Source organism: Periplaneta americana, chromosome 7, assembly GCF_040183065.1.
Source record: "Periplaneta americana isolate PAMFEO1 chromosome 7, P.americana_PAMFEO1_priV1, whole genome shotgun sequence".
NCBI lineage: Eukaryota > Metazoa > Arthropoda > Insecta > Blattodea > Blattidae > Periplaneta > Periplaneta americana.
This window is the reverse complement of record NC_091123.1, coordinates 141,652,001-141,668,817: the sequence shown is the minus strand read 5'-3', so window position 1 is coordinate 141,668,817 and position 16,817 is coordinate 141,652,001. Positions and strand designations below refer to the sequence as shown.

Below are 16,817 nucleotides of genomic sequence, written 5' to 3'. Positions count from 1 at the left end.
TGACAAGGGGGGATCACACAACCGGACACTCGATATTTCAATGAAACAGATACAAAAATGTACGATTCCATTGGATTAATCGTCAGTTGCACTTTGGTTTCCGTCACCCGTTTAGCCGAATGGCTAAAATCACAGAACAGTAGAATAATTTTCTACATTCGAATCTTTCTAACCTGCGCTGGAAATACGTACTGTCGGGATATGGGAAGAGGGTTAAAACGATTACTTACGTATATGTTGCCATTAACTTCGACGGTCAACATGGACACGGAGCATTTGATTTGTGTTGTGGAATGTTACCGTACGCAACCGATGATAACAAATACCCTGCGTACGACTTGCCGGCGCAAAAAACAGTTCGAAAGAGGTTATGGTAGCGTACAGACCGCCATCTGTTGCTACGACGTTCAATTTATACCGTACACGTTCTCAAGTTCAGATTGAAGAACGCCTTAAATAATAGGCAACTTCTCTAACATACAAGCTGAAACTCGCTTCAAATCGGTGACCCAACAACAGTGACGTCATGACACACATTGAAATGAACAGCCAGTAGTTACGAGCTGACGAGATGGCTTGCAACATATGAGGGACAGGGGCTGTTTCTGTTATCGTATCTGCAAAATACGGAGGGGCGTGACTCCTGCCACATACGTGTAGGTCTATATCATCCATGCTCAGTATATGTTCATTCAGTTTCAGTAATAGGGTAAACTGTATAGTGATTGACCACTTAAGCTAATGAATAATAAAACAATGAAATAGCGGAAAACAGTGGTAACTTATTGAGAGAATTTTAAAGGCATTGGGTCAAGTGAAGATTCAGGAACAAGTCAAAATCAATAAACAAAAGAAAAAATAAAATTTTAATGCAAAGGTAAATTAATAAACAAAACAAGTCCACTTTTACAGTTATTGACCTTCTACTGCACAGTTATTGACCACACGCTTATTAGTGATTGACCGTCTACTGCACAGTTATTGACCACACGCTTATTAGTGATTGACCGTCTACTGCACAGTTATTGACCACACGCTTATTAGTGATTGACCGTCTACTGCACGGTCATTGACCACACGCTTATTAGCGATTGAACGACACATTTTCACAGTTTTCACTTTTTTCTTGTCTGTTTCGTTTTTCTTTTCTGATCTTTCTCATTAAGAACTGTTCGCCACCGGCGGCGTAGCTCTGTCGGCTAAGGCGTTTGCCTGCCGATCCGGAGTTTCGTTCGGGCGCGGGTTCAATTCCCGCTTGGGCTGATTACCTGGTTGGGTTTCTTCCGAGGTTTTGTCCAACCATAAGGCAAATGTCAGGTAATCTAAGACGAATCCTCGGCCTCATCTCGCCAAATACCATCTCGCGATCATCAATTCCATCGACGTTCATATAGTGTCGTTAAATAACCAAGTTAAAAAAATAAAAAAGCTCTTCTCGCTGCCTTTTCTTTCATCTATTATTCGCTTCCTTTCTTCTCTTGCCTCTTCTTCCATTTTTCTCTCTCAAGTGTGTGTCATTTCTCTGATGTTATTACAAATGGCTTCACCCAGCACTGGGCGAGGACCAAAGGACACTTTTCCTTCAACAGGATATTTGTTTCTGGACGCTAAGGTTGCTTTTAGGACACCAAACTTCTTGGCAGCTTCATTTAAACCAATTGCACTGCAGACAGGTTCTATAGCGCTTCTTAAGCTTCCTCTGTATACTGCACTTTACCTGGCTTAGGCATTATAATATAGTACCAGTCTTGTAAAAATCCCCATCATTTAACCGATAACATATATAGAATTGGAGAAAATTAGTCGTTATTCTAACAAATAATTTATAAACGACCAATCACTGTAGTATGCGGACATTCACTTTATAGTGATTGACCACGGGCATTTTTATGTCTTATAAAAACTTTTACAAAATAATATTCTGTGGACGGAAATCTTATACCTTTTCTCACAATATGAGTGCAAAAACGAGCAACAGAATTTATGTATTCTTTGCAGAATAAATAAATTATTGTGTGCATTATTCTTAGCAATTTCTCTAGTTACTTACACTTCTTTACGTTCAGTTGCATTTCCAATCGATTTCAGTCCTCTCAGACAACAGAAACTAACTCAGTGGGATGAACAGTGACAACTAGCCACAAATAAAGGTTGTTACTAGAGGTATATCCAGCAAAAAGTGAAATCACGATCGTGGTTTATTCACAATATACTTGAAAAAAGGAAGCGGTCAATCACCGTATACTGGTCAATAACTACCTAGTTTACCCTACCTTTATTGCAATTATTGTAACTCAGTGCTAATCTCTAATAATATTATTTTTGAATGCGTAATAGCAGTGTTATTGTCTCGAGAATAGGTTATCTTTCCTCATTACCGACGCACTTCAACTTACAAGCCATTCTGCTCCGCTTGTATCTAAACTTGTAGAATAATGCCACTGTACTGTAGTATATTATTATAACACTCTAATTCTTTCATACAGACTGTAATGACGGGCTTGTAATCATTCTGTATGTTTAATGTACAGGATGTAAAAGGTATAAATTGCCATAATTATACAAACTGTACATCTAGGTCTACTAAATATGATTTGTAGTGATTTTTTTTTCTAGTTTTGTGTTTTAATTTCATAAATACCATGTTTTTTTTTTTTGGATTAATAGTAGTCTAATATTTGAAGTGGAATGGAATTTAAGTGAGGGGGTGCACGGATGCCCCAGCACTGCGACCTGTTGAGCTCTATTGCGCTAACCCTCGATATAGAATGAGTTGCGTGCCACAGATCCCCCTACGCGCACCAACCCAACCACATGACACTAACGACCGGTCCCTACAGCCAACAGAAATCCATATACCATTCCTGCTTCGGCAACTTCCCCCAAGGCCCCCCTTTCGGTCCGAGGCGAAACTCCTCCCCCCGAGTAGGTCCGCCTCGGGTGCTCGTTGCAGAAGCCATCCAACGTCGCTTAGCTACATTCCACGGAGGCCGGTCGAGAGAGCCAGTAGTTCCGGGAGGCCGACTGTAGAGTGGTCTGAAAAACTAGAAACGGGATGATGAGGAAAGGATGATGGGGGAGGAAAGGAAGTGGCGAAGATGAGTGGAGTTCCAATCACCTGATAAAGTTATATGATATTCATCCATAGGATTGAGAGAAAAACCCCCAAAAAACCTCACCCAGACAACTCGTCCTGACCGGGGATCGAACCCGGGACTCGCTAACCCCTCCGCCACAATGGTGGACTAGTCTAATATTTACTGTTCGAGTAAATGTTAACGTCATTGACAATGACCTTCCAACACACGCTAACACCACCACAACAGAGAGACAGCACAGTACCCTGATTTGTAAACAAGGATATCACCACAGTTGCAATGTAGGTGGCGGAGAGAAGTAAATAATTACGGTCTACTATCATTTGCAAAAACGTTAGACTCACAGAATAACATTTTGTTTTGTAGAGAAACCACAAAAGTTACTGAAAAACTGTATTAGCCTTTTCTCTTCAAGTAATTTATGCTCTGTCACCAGTATTTTTTGGCAGTTTACACCCTGTATAAACATAAACATGAATGTACTTCTCCTGCATTTCATCAAATTCATAAGAAGGATGACATTACTAATTTGTCTTGTGCAATAATTTTATTATCTTATTGAGTTTTGTGCTTAATGAGAAATAAATTTGGCGTAGTAGTAGAGTGCAAGATACAGCATCCCCAATAAAGTAACATATTCCATTGTTCTAAAACGTAGGAATAAGTGTATACTGTCTTTCTCTATTTAATAGTTTGCCCATTAATATCTCCTCAATCGCTAGATTTCGGACATAAGTTTTATAAGAATAAGTCGATGTAGGTTAACCCAAACTACATTACCTTGAAGTAGTTTACATTTCTCCTTGGACATCCTGTGTAATATCTTCAATTAGCCTATGTGTCAATCACGTACGAACTAAAGAAAAAAATATATAGTCGTCAACATTAGCACTTTTGATCGATTTGAGAGATTGTATACTGTATAGCCATATATCATCGTCATCACATCACTATACAATAATACCGAAACTATAATTGATTTATAAAAGTTGATTTAGGCTTCCTTACTGGAATTAAAATGTCAATATAAAGTAGCTATTAATTTGACCGCTGCATGTTTATGACGAAACAGATTGCATGTGTGTTCAGGTTTTCCCATTCTGCGAGTATGGATGGTTTTTAGCGATATCTTTGGAAATGTACTCAATTTCTTTCCCTGTCAAAGTTCAAGTCAGCCATATGAACCAATATTTCACGACAGTGGGTTGGAGCTGTGTCCCATGCCTTCATTTGTCACCTCGCGCTGTCAGTTTTCCCGTCGCTTGTTATTATAACCTCGTCCCCAGCTCTGCAGTACGCTACGTCGGCGGTGGTGGTGTTGCAGGCAGATTAAAGATGGCTACCTACGCGATCGGAATTTGAAAGTGATTCTCTGGAAGAAAGGATGTGCGACCTCGAAGAGAAGGAAGAAGTAGTATTTATACAGCACATCTCCTTCTCTTCTTTGCAGCCCCTCAGCCCCATTTGAAACCCTACCACCCCCACCACTCGAATCCCTCGTGTGATGCTAGCTGGTAGCTGATAACCGGCCCGAGAGAAAAATCGATTGTGATAGCAGTAGACGAACTTGTCGAATCGTGGATTGAGCGTTTTGCAGCTCCCGCCTCTATAGGTGGATGTACCTCATTTGTAATGATGTTTGACAGCATTTAGCGAAGTTCTTTCTTTTTCATTCTCCCTTTCTTTCAGTTTGAGTTCGTAGGCTTTCCTTGTTCCGTCCTATAGGCAACGACAACGGTAAATTTTTAAAGCTGTATAAAACCACGGTCGTGGAAGTAATGCCAATTGAAACACGTACGGGTTTCTGCGTACGGCAAGTATTTCAAGCGGTACGTGTGCTCTATTTTCCTCTGCAAGCAATAACACGAGAAAGACGCACTATGCATATCCCTTAAGGTTGTGCGAGGTGATCAAATTATCTCCCGTCCGGAAAGCGGCAACTTTGCCTATCGGCGAGCGTGCGCTCACACACTGGTTACGGAAACAACGCAGTATCGGTGATTAGACAAACAATGAACTGTTAAAACTCTATTCCCCGACTTAAACCCGGGTGACATTTATCTCTGGGAAAATTATAGATTAAATATATAATTAAACATCTCCCAACAATAGTAATATACGTTACAAGAGCGTTATGTTGACGTTTTCATGGTCGAGGAAAAGACTGTAAAAGCGAAACGTAGTTGAGCTTTTTTAATTTCCGAGAACATAAAAACAAACATACCGGTCGTGTATTGTACATTATTTTGTGCGAAGATCGTTTATTACATACCTGAAAGACGAATTTCTAATTAGTTGCAATGAAATCTCCATGTTGGTTTCTGTTTAATGACGGCAACTTCGGAAAACCAAAATATCTTTCTTGAACATTGTTGCTATAAAATGTAGTCTGTGTTTACTATACTCCAGCAGACCGTGATATACGTCTGTCTTTTTTTTTCCCCCAGTTTATAAATGCGAACTTAAAACAAACGGTAAGGTTATGTAATGATTTATTTTTCATTTTAATATTTTAACAATATTATTTATATAACATATTGCAGTAATAACATCGGCATCTGGAATCTTGTTGATTTTTTCACGGCTCCCTTAATGTTACTTGTATCAGGAATGCAATAAGTTTCGTGGAGTAGTAGACTTTACTTAATTTTTGCAAATATTTAAAAACAATAATTAACATTGCAATTTAGGTGAAATTGCATTGGTAAGTTTCCAATTTATAATTATTACTATGTTAAACGTCTCTAAAAATAATATGTTAAAAGCCGAAAGCAGTAAAATGAATGTCGCGCTTAAGGAGTAAGAAGAGGGAAATTGTTATGTGTGTTACGTTGGGAATACTGAATATGGTATTTCACACTTACCGCATATTGGTTCTGTGCGGAAAACAAGCAAATACGCACGAACTCGCACAAAATTATTTTTCTAATGATTTTTTATTCTTTCCAGTTGTCGACGTTTGGTCAACACAGTTAAAGAATTATACGACAGCAATGTTGCTTAGCGTATATTACGTAATGGAAAATACCTATCACAACTAATATAGGTTTTTTTTTTTTAAATATGTGGTAACTTTAATTGATAACATTTTTTGCACAATCTTAAAAATTCTGGGACTGGCCTATTACACAAGAAATGAAGGAGAGAAAATCAAAGACCTCGAAAACATGATGAAAGCATTTGAAGAGAGCGATGTATGGAGGCGTAAGAGAGATAAAACGGACATAATCATAATCAAGAGCAAAGATCTGGAAACGGAAAACCAAGACCAATTGGAGGAGAGAGTCAAAGAAGTGCTAGAGAAAATAGAATATAAACATCCCTACTTAAGAAACGCTTATGTTGGTACTGACAAAATGGGAAGAGGAATGGCATCGACATTATGAAGAAAAAGAGGAAACTGATAGGCTCTGACACATTGACAATTATAGCGGATGTTACGTTTTCCGACTGGGAGATAACGATACAGATCGGATTAGTATTCGTTTAACAACCCTTTTTATACGGATGATATTCGTATGTGTTCATAATATACTAAATATTATTATAAAGAGAGAGTGTTTGTATGTTTGTATCGTGGAACGGTAGAAGTTAAATTTTACACAGTAATGCTGTTGTCCACATTATATGGCAGTGAAAGCTATGTCACTACACAAAAACTAAATACAAACAGGATAAATGAAGTTTGTCCGGAATAGTAAAGTGTGTACGAGACATGATAAACATGTGAATCATTAATTATGAATTGAATACAAAAACAATAAATCCACAAACGATTAGGGAAAACGTGGAAATTTACCTGAAGCAAGTAAAGAGATAGGTTTGGAAGTAAATCCCGAAAAGACAAAGTTTATTGTATCTCGTGACTAGAATATAGTACGAAATGGAAATATGTATAAAAATTGGAAATTTATCCTTCGGAGGGGTAGAAAAATTCACATATCATGGAGCAACAGGAGCAAATAAAATGACACTGGGGAGGAAATGAAACGCAGAATAAATATGGGAAATGGGTGTTATTATTCGGTTGAGAAGCTTTTGTCATCTAGTCTGCTGTCAAAAATCTGAAAGTTAGAATTTATAAAACAGTTATATTACCGTTTGTTCTGTATTGCTGTCAAACTTGGACTTCCACTTTGAGAGAGGAACAGAGGTTAAGGGTGTTTGAGAATAAGTTTCTTAGGAAAATATTTGAGACTAAGACGAATGAAGTTACAGGAGAATGGAAAAAATTACACAACGCAGAACTTCACGCATCGTATTCTTCACCTGACATAATTAGGAACATTAAATCCAGGCGTTTGAGGTGGGCAGTACATGTAGCACGTATGGGCGAATCCAGAAATGCATATAGAGTGTTAGTTGGGAGACCGGAGGGAAAAAGACTTTTGGGGATGCCGAGGCGTAGATGGGAGGATAATATTAAAATTGATTTGAGGGAGCTGGGATATGATGGCAGAGAGTGGATTAATCTTGCTCAGGATAGGGACCGATGGCGGACTTAGGTGAGGGCGGCAATGAACCTCTGAGTTCCTTAAAAGCCATAAGCAAGTAAGCAATACATTGTGGAATAATACAATATAGGACAGACTAGATGCATACCTAAGAGGAATGAGAGAAGAAAGGTTTGATAAGATTTTCATCCAACTACAGATCGACAGAAAGACAAAATCTCGAACAACCTTAGATAGGACCATTGAATTTTGAAGCTGATAGGAGCACTGTGAGTTCGAATTTAAAGTGAAGATGATGTTAAAAAGACAGCGTAGTAATAAAACATTATTAAAAAAAATTTGATTTGTTCTACAAATAAAATTACGTGAAACTTATCGTTAACTGGACATACACGTTTTAAATCTTTAAAAACTCGATGTAACACCGTTGCGTCATCTATAAAGCTCGTTGCGTATAGATGGACTATTTGTTTTTTTGTACAAATATACAAGGAGTTAGTCATTATGTTTTAATTTATAATCACGTTTTGTAAGTGTAGATTTTATATTTTTTTGGAATTTTCTTACTTTATATTTGACGTAGTTGTTAATTTCTCTTCTTTGGCCATTAGAAAAGCATTGGCTGCTGCTTGCGGAAGAAAATCGGGTAACTACACAAAGAAAAACCTCAGTCAATGTCTGCCAACTAATTTTGTGGAAGTTTCAGCAACGCACCAGAATTTTTTTAAGTCGCCACTAGCGCCATAGTGCTGACTCTTAATGGGAATGTAATTAAGTATCCGTGCCGGGGCTGCAAGGCTGCGGTTGGTAACATCTGCGTCCGCCTGACTGTTTGTTACTTTTGTTCGTTAGAGGACTTGGTGTGTCTTGACTTGATGTTATTAGTTACTTTTCACTGCGGCTGAAGGACGGAAAGAGAGAGAGAAAGAATCTGAAGGAAACTTTATTTTATCCGTTTGCACTTTTCGAAAAAGGGGATGGGTGTTTCAAAGCCCCTTCTTCAACCTTACAAGTTTTAATTGAAAAGTGTTAGACGAGAGGAAGTAGGTGTTGGGACGGATGACAGGGTTTTAGTATAAATGTTTACTGCATATTGACGTATATCACAGCCAATGTCGTTACCACCACCATCAAAATGATCATATGATGGAAGATTTGTGTTTTGAACTGCAAGTACGGGCTGGCAGTTTCTCAGTGACAATAACATCACATAGTAAATTCTTAAGACAAAAGGAACGTAATTTTCCTTTGCCAATTTCCGTTATTTATATTTTTATTTAGTAGGAAATAGACTTCGTTTTAGAAAAAATTGCAACATCTCAATAAATTCAATAGCACTTGCACCCCTTCTGCGCAGTAGTGAGGGTAAATATGAAAACAAACACCGCCTGCTGCTCGCTCCACTCTGCAAAACGCTTTACGACCAACGTTCTCCTGTATTCAGGCCTTAGCATGAAGCATGTCTATACATTTCGGTAACAGTGTGGCTAAGCATCCAGTACTTAAAGTGATTTAATTAAAGTATTGAAATAATTACTCTTAAATCATAAATATGACATACGTAACGCAAGATAAGTTATTTGTTGAAATTGATAACTCTAATGTAAAGAAGTTTATAAGGTGTGTATTCTAAATGTGTTTAAGGGGATGCGCTACTGAATTTTCTAATTTCTACATTTTAAGAGATAATGTATTGAAATTTTAACAGCATATTATGATCATGATTATGAATTAATCAGGAAAATTTGAATGATCTAAGTCAAGAAATAACTCTTTAAAAAAATAAAATTTGAAAATATGACGTTTATTTTTGGAAACCGTTTTTTGGAATGAGTTTTCTATGTTTTTTATAGTGCATATTATAGCTGAAACATAGGTTGTGGTAATGGAGCATTGGAATTTAGCATATGAAGCAAGGGTAACGTTCAAAATTTAGTTTTTTGGAACTCAAAAATCAGAATTTGATTTATTTTACATATATTATATTTGCATGGCTTGTATATAAAATATTTTTAGAGTAAAGTAAAAAAAAACATGAAATTTCTTCAAAAACTGTCATTTTTCTGTAGCTCATCCCCTTAAAAGATAATGGGATCAAACATTATCATCTAAAATATTATTTGTGCGAGATCTAAATGCAATGGAAGAAATGTTGTGGAAGTTTTCCGTTTATACTATGCTAAAGGCTGGTCCACAATAAACCGGTAACGGAATCTTCGAGAACGAGAACGGAAATAATGTTAAATATATTTAAATGTGAGCATGTACAATTAACGAGAAGTTTGCCAGAGCCCAGGAACGGGAATGGGAAAGTTAATTGTGAATGCTCACATTTAAATACAGTTATTTTAACAATGTTTCCGTTCTCGTTTTCGTTGTCGTGTTCGTTCCCGGTTTATTGTGGACCAACCTTAAGGATTCATCCCTTAAAATGACTATCATTAAACGCCTTCCAACCTGTACAGATTCATTTTATCCAACGTTTCTGCGCTATATGAACTGCAATACTCAGTACAGTAGGCCTATTTCTGGGAATCTTAAAGTGCTGTCTATCCTTCCGTTATTTGTGGTCAACCCAGACACTAGACAGAAACCTGAAGTGGGTGGGAGAGATTCTAAAACCCGCTGTTTGTATGAGAGACAAGCAAAAAGCAGCTCTTCGCTTGCTTTCGGAGCTGTGGTCTGACACAACCCAGAATTAAACACCAGTTGGCCACATGTTGAGTTCCGCCGTGCTCACACTTGCACCCTTCCGTATGGGCAAAAGCATCAATTTATCAGAATTTGATGACAATTAATATTAGAGGAGAAAAATTCGCTCCGGCGCCGGGGATCGATCCCGGGACCTTGGTTCTCTCATCATTGAGCTACGCCGAGTCCAATCCACAGCACCGGATCAAACTCCCGTCCTCCAGTGTTTTTTCCCTTAGTGGCCTTGACTCCAAGTTGGGCATGTATGTTGACATTTTATTCAAGTCAACTGCCATTGTACAAGGAGCGCAGTCAGTTGAGACATTTGATGGCCGGGATTCCATAGTAAAGTGCACAATAATCTGTACAAAAATATGCACTGTTGCTAGCAACAGAGCGAATTTTTCTCTACTAATATTAATTGTTACCATAACACATATATATTCTGTAGGACCAAAAATAATAATCTTTAGTAAAAAAAATTGATGCAGTCTGTTAATTTAAGTTTATTGTATTTTTTTATATTCCCTATACTTGAAAGTCCGATTCGCATGCGGTGCAACGTTAAAAATGTTATGTTTTATTTAACGACGCTCGCAACTGCAGAGGTTATTTCAGCGTTGCCGGATGTGCCGGAATTTTGCGTGAGGTGAAGAATCCTTCGCAATTCAGATACAATGTTTCTGTATGTATACCAATACAGTGTGATGCCCGTGATGTTCAGTTTTGACATGTTCGCAGTCTTTATAGAATGACCAGCAACAATTCATCGTTAGCACATAATGGTAAGGACACGAAATACTCGTATTTAACATATTTAATGGTGCCTCGTTTTGGTCCATTGCGGGGTGGGTGTTGTGGAGAGTGATGGGCCCTTTCCATTCACATTTGTCTGTGCATGCATTTGACATATGATGGATTTGCTTCTTCCATTGACCTTGGCTCGGTGTATGTGTTGGCCAAGTCAAATCTCATCTGCAGTTCGCCCGTGGCCGAGTGGTTAGCCTCTATCGTGGAGACCCAGGGTCGATCCCCGTCTGGGTCATGAAGGAATTTGTGGTGAACAAAGCGGGCGTGAGGGATTTTTGTCGGGATTCTCCCATTCCCCTTAATTTATCATCATTTCACCAATACTCCACAATCACCTTCACTCTTCGAGGTCCCGAGCCAGGCCTCCACAAAAAAAAAAAGACTGAAAGTTTTACACATTTGTGTTTAACATACACTATTAGAATACCACAATGATATTAGATTTAATGTTTAACGCAATGTCCTGAATCATCACTTAAAAGGGCCCTTTTCTGTCCCTTTCTTCTCTGTACAAGAGGAACAGTGGGCCAATGAGAGCTTAAGTACAGTCCGCATTTCACGAGAAGATCCGAGCAAGGAATGCGAGTTTTTCCCCACTCTTTTAACCTACCCCCAACACGGAACCGGTCGGCCATTGACTGAGTCTTGTTTGTCCCAGCCGACATCACTCCTATCCACCTGCTCCTTCAAGAACGCTGAGTTACTGGATTACCCTCTCCTCTTACCCCGTAAGGACCATACTCCCCTCGCAGGGATCCTCTCGTGAAATTTGGACAGTACATGGATCCTTCCAGAGTCCGGACCTCGAAAAGCTAAGCCAAGTATCACTAGTTTACTAGTGTCAGTCGGGTGTTACAGTGGTGATCTATATGATTTTCTTTATAATCAGTTTTTCTGGAGAAGGAGAGCACTGCTCTCGACCATAGAGCAAAGTACGTACCACAAATGTATTTTGGTTAAGTGACAGTAGAACTGAGCTTTAAAAAAGAAATCAAATTTCTGCTTTTTGTATAAAAATAGGACTATCCCTTGGACACTTGGGAAATTGACAGTAAGAGGTTTCTTTGCCTCTATGTATTCTATAAGTCCAGGAACTTGCTCCATATATCAGTTTTGTATCCGTTTTCACAAATTTGCGTTTTCTCTCGGAACTATGTACACTTTTAGATGTTCAAAATGCTTCACGTGCAAGCAGTTTTCACTAAATTCAATGAAAATATTCGTACGTATCTATGTATATATTATCTCAGGTCTAGCGTTGAGAAGTCATAAGTATCTTGAAAATAAGTAGCTAGAAATTATTATATGAATAAAAATATGAATAGGTAAATATCTTATTTCAAACATTTATTGTGGCTAAACTAATCGAGATATCATGAATTTCTGAACATTAAAATATTGCCTTGAATCAGGGTCTATATGGAAAAGGAACTTCATTTAAATGTAGTGCGCATGGAACATTTTGATTATAGGCCTATTACTAATTTGCATAATTAAAAAAAAATTAACTTGTAGTGCCATTGAGCCGAAAATGTACACACACTTTATTTTTATTGCATGTAAGGCACAGTTAAAAAATGAAAAAAAGAAAACAGTTCTTATGTTTGAAGACCTCCCCAGAATAATGTTGTAACCAACAAAACTATAATTCATTTCATTAGGCCTACATAAATGCTTTAAAATTACTTTTTCCACCTACATCACATATTTCAAGAACGTTGTGTGGTTGTTTCAGGATTCGGAGGGCGACACGCCACTGCACGACGCCATCTCGAAGAAGCGCGACGACATGCTGACGCTGCTCCTAGACCACAATGCCGACATCATGCTCACCAATAACAACGGATTCAACGCTCTCCATCATGCGGCTCTTCGCGGCAATCCAAGGTAGGGAACTGCCTTTATACCAAATGAATTCTGAATTGGCCTCTTTCCCCCAACCCCCACTCCAGAGATTCTTACAATTGGCGTTTACAATATAGCAGGAGATAGCAGTTTTTTGTTATTTTAATTTAAAACACAAACGTAAATGAGATCATAATTAGCTACACTGTAATATACACCCAAACATGTAAGACGATGAACTGACTCCTTTCAGGATTAGCTGCACATGTTTTATAATCTCAAAACTAAGGTAACTTATTTGGTTTCATTCATACTTTATGCGGTTTAAGTAGATAGACCTATGCTGTACATAATTCCTTTGTTACAAATTTACATAACTACAGTACAACTTCAATTCTGTGTAAAATCCTTCACAAAAAGAGCCCACCTCTTTTGGTTCATCAAGGCTGCAGCGATGCAGGCGTACTAGGAAAAGACCCATAATCAAGATAGTACCACAAATAAGTACGCAAAGTTATAATAATGTAACATTTAGATGGTGTTGAACAGCAACCTCATACGCCAAGAAAAAAAAAGCACAGTAAGATTTCACTTGACTTCCAAGAAAGAAATTTTCCAGAAACTTCTGCAAACACATCTTAAGTCAAGACTTGGATACAGACTTCACAAGAAGAGTTTTAAATACGCTCTTATGTCAGACATATGTTCGTTATCAAGATATTAAAATGTTTCTTCGCTGTCCTGTAAAATCGATTTTTTATGTATGGAGATACGAGGTTGCTCTTCAACACCATCGATTTGCTTGAATACAAATTACATCTTCATACATTAAATATACAGTTTTTCTTTTTCTTTTATGACCTGTAATATTTTTAAGATTGAAAAAGTTCCTAACAAATTTACTCGTATAGTTTTACACTGCTCTCAAAAATTAATAGTATGTTATAAAATGCCTGCAGCATGACTGGTAGTTTCTTCATTCAGAAGTCGTACTTTCGTCTTCATATGTGAGTAATTTATTCCACCTTGCCTTTAGAGTTTCAGTGGAAAATTTAGCCCAGCAGACAGCAACATTATAAATCGTGTGGCATCATTAATTTTGTACTAATTACTTGCGATACGTTTAAAGTTTTCGCAGTTTTCAATTCGACTAATAACTTGCAGTTTTTATTGCATGTCTAAAGACGTCCTCGTGACAGACATCTCTTACCGTCTGTGATGTGCTCGGTGCCAGTGCCTGAACTGAACTGAACTGGAATCATTATTGTTTACTTATCCACGGTACGCTTACAACCATTCGCAGAATTGGAGTCGTACTGTAACTGTACAGTCTTACAAAAGGTTTTGCCGCACAGATACTTTTATAAGTTCCAGAAAGGGGGCACTGCGCATGATCAGACATACAACGAAACAAAACTAATTTCATTACCTTCTTTTGTGAATTAGTTCGCTCATCCTCTGATCATGCGCACTGCCTCCTTTCTGGAACTTACTGAGCGACAAAATTTTTTTCTAAGACTGTACATATAAGTTCGTCTTGCTGCTTTATTTCGATGGCCAACGATCTCAAGATAAATAATAATTATTAGTATTTATTTTATGCGTATTTTGCATATATGTCAGCATTTATTGTGGTATACGCCCGAGGTGTACTGATTTATTTTTACAGTGATTTAAAGTAAACAGCTTCACAGTTACCAGAAGAATGGTGTTTCTTACTTGATTGAAGTACCGCATTGTGCATTGACGGACGGCGTCAAGTTGATATGTTTATGTAAAGCTGACCGGTAAGAGGTGCCTGTATCTCTCAGTAGATGGCCTTACTGTTGCGGTTTGTGCGGTGAGCAGAATAGAGTGGGAACAGGGATGAACGACCGGATGTCCGGCGATGTAATTTCCTGCCCGACAAACGATAAGTCAAATCGTCGCATGACACGAAATGTCTCCTCCTTTCCGAATGTTTATTTTGGTTATAAGACGTCTGTCTGAGACGCCGTAATTTGTTTTCAATCTGCGGAGACAAACTACAATTTTGGCCATGATTGAACTTTTTTTTTTTGTTGCCACAATTCTCTCCTCTACTTGTGATCCGTTACAGATATCACAATAAAATTATTATAGATAATACGACGAGAATTTTGAGGTTGCTGATAAATTTATTGACAAAGTTAGTTGCTAGTAAATTTATCGTTGGAAACTGAAAACAACGAGTGATATTTTATTAATACTATTTCACGAATAAAAAAAAATATAAAAGCCATAAACTACGCTAACAAAATACTCAATTGGATGTTCCGCGTATGTATATAATAAAAGGAATGATCGTAACTTCTGAACTTACAAGAATTTAGGGCAACACAGATTTTTCCAAATGGAAGAAACTGGGATTTTTTTTTCATGTCTGATAAACTTCAACATGTTTTCCGTTAGTGGCGCGACAAATATCCAACCGATATTCTACTCCTCTTCATGTGTTGGAGACCATTTCTAGTGTCACATTGTTGACTGCAGCATACTCGTAAATTCTGTTGCGTAATTATGCCAAATCACGAACCTGGTCCTGAACAACTTCCCATAGGAAGAAATTAGGTAGAGTTAAGTCTGGTGATCTGGGAGGTCATGCGATAGAAGTTTATCATCTTTCAATCCGTTATGCAGTGAATCATCATCCAAGAACAGCGTTGGCAAAGTGAGTAGGAGCCCTTTCTTGATGGAAAATTTTTCCGTCTAGAAAGCTAAAGCACAGCATACTGCTGCAGCATTTCCGGTATGTGTTTACAGTGACAGTGTTCTCCAGGAAAAAAAAAATATATGATTTTATTCTTGATTACCCCACACCAAACATTCCGTTTAGGCGAATCTCGTTCGTATTCAATTACAACACCCGGATTTTCCGCATGTTTCGCAAGACACATCTGACATCTGATGGAAGGATTAAAAAATTTCAGAGCTGCTCTTTACAATGATGTCAGTCTTTCCTCATTGGAACTAGTACTTTTGAAGTTATTAATTTTTCTTTTATGTATATCAGGAACACTACGTATACATTTTAATTTCGACTACAGTTGAGAGCTTGGTCATTGCAACGGTATAATGTAATATGAATTTCTTTGCTAAAACAGGATATATTACCAATAGTGCATTAGATTTTATATTAAAACATGAATTATTAGTTTTAACTTAATTTAAATATGCAGTTATGAAATACCTACACAATTTTCAAAATTGAATTGTGTAGGAACTGTGTTGTTTTCAACTAACTGTAACTGAGCATATGTACTCGTATTTCCACTGCACACATAATATGCTTACGTCTCGTTAGTGATGAGAAAGTGATTGTAATAGAGCGATAATAATATAGCAATAAATACTTCGAAGATCTACAGGTGTGATTCGTGTGTATGAAACATATTCTAAAACGTTACCAGCTGGACACGGATTTTTATATCTTAAAATTGCTAAAAAATGACTTATATAATGCCATAATAATTTGAGAAAATAACCTAAAATGCTGAAAAAGACCTAAAATCAGTATTAGGCTATAACATTAGAAGATGTAGCCTACCCACTTTGGTCCCTGTACTTCCAGCAAATAGTAATTGCGCTTTTTCTTTTTGGCAGCACTTTTTCACTATACCCTTATGTTTTTCGTGCCCCATATATTCTTGCACTATATTGTTTACATTTGATGTGCTACAAATGAAAAATTGATCTGCATAATTAAACATTTTTTCGGCATCATCAAATTCTTACTTTAGTGCAAGAACTATACAACTCAATTTTTACACTAAAGAGAACGAATAAAGGAAGTTCTTACTTTGGTTGGACTCAATATTGGTTACAATACAACACAAGTAACGTTTCTGTACTTTCTTGAAAAATATTACACCTCCTATCAATTAATATTGTTTTGTACTAT

The 16,817-nt window shown here is 37.5% G+C and overlaps 1 protein-coding gene across 1 annotated transcript in view; it reads left to right on the top strand.

Annotated features, from left to right (window-relative positions):
- Positions 1-12,970, top strand: part of mib1 (mind bomb 1) — a 345,512-nt gene extending 332,542 nt beyond the window's left edge. Inside the window, exon 10 of the mRNA XM_069831395.1 lies at positions 12,789-12,970. Coding sequence (XP_069687496.1) covers positions 12,789-12,944 — 156 coding nt within the window. The 3' untranslated portion in view covers positions 12,945-12,970. The remainder of the gene's footprint in view (positions 1-12,788) is intronic.
- The last annotated feature ends 3,847 nt before the right edge of the window (positions 12,971-16,817 follow it).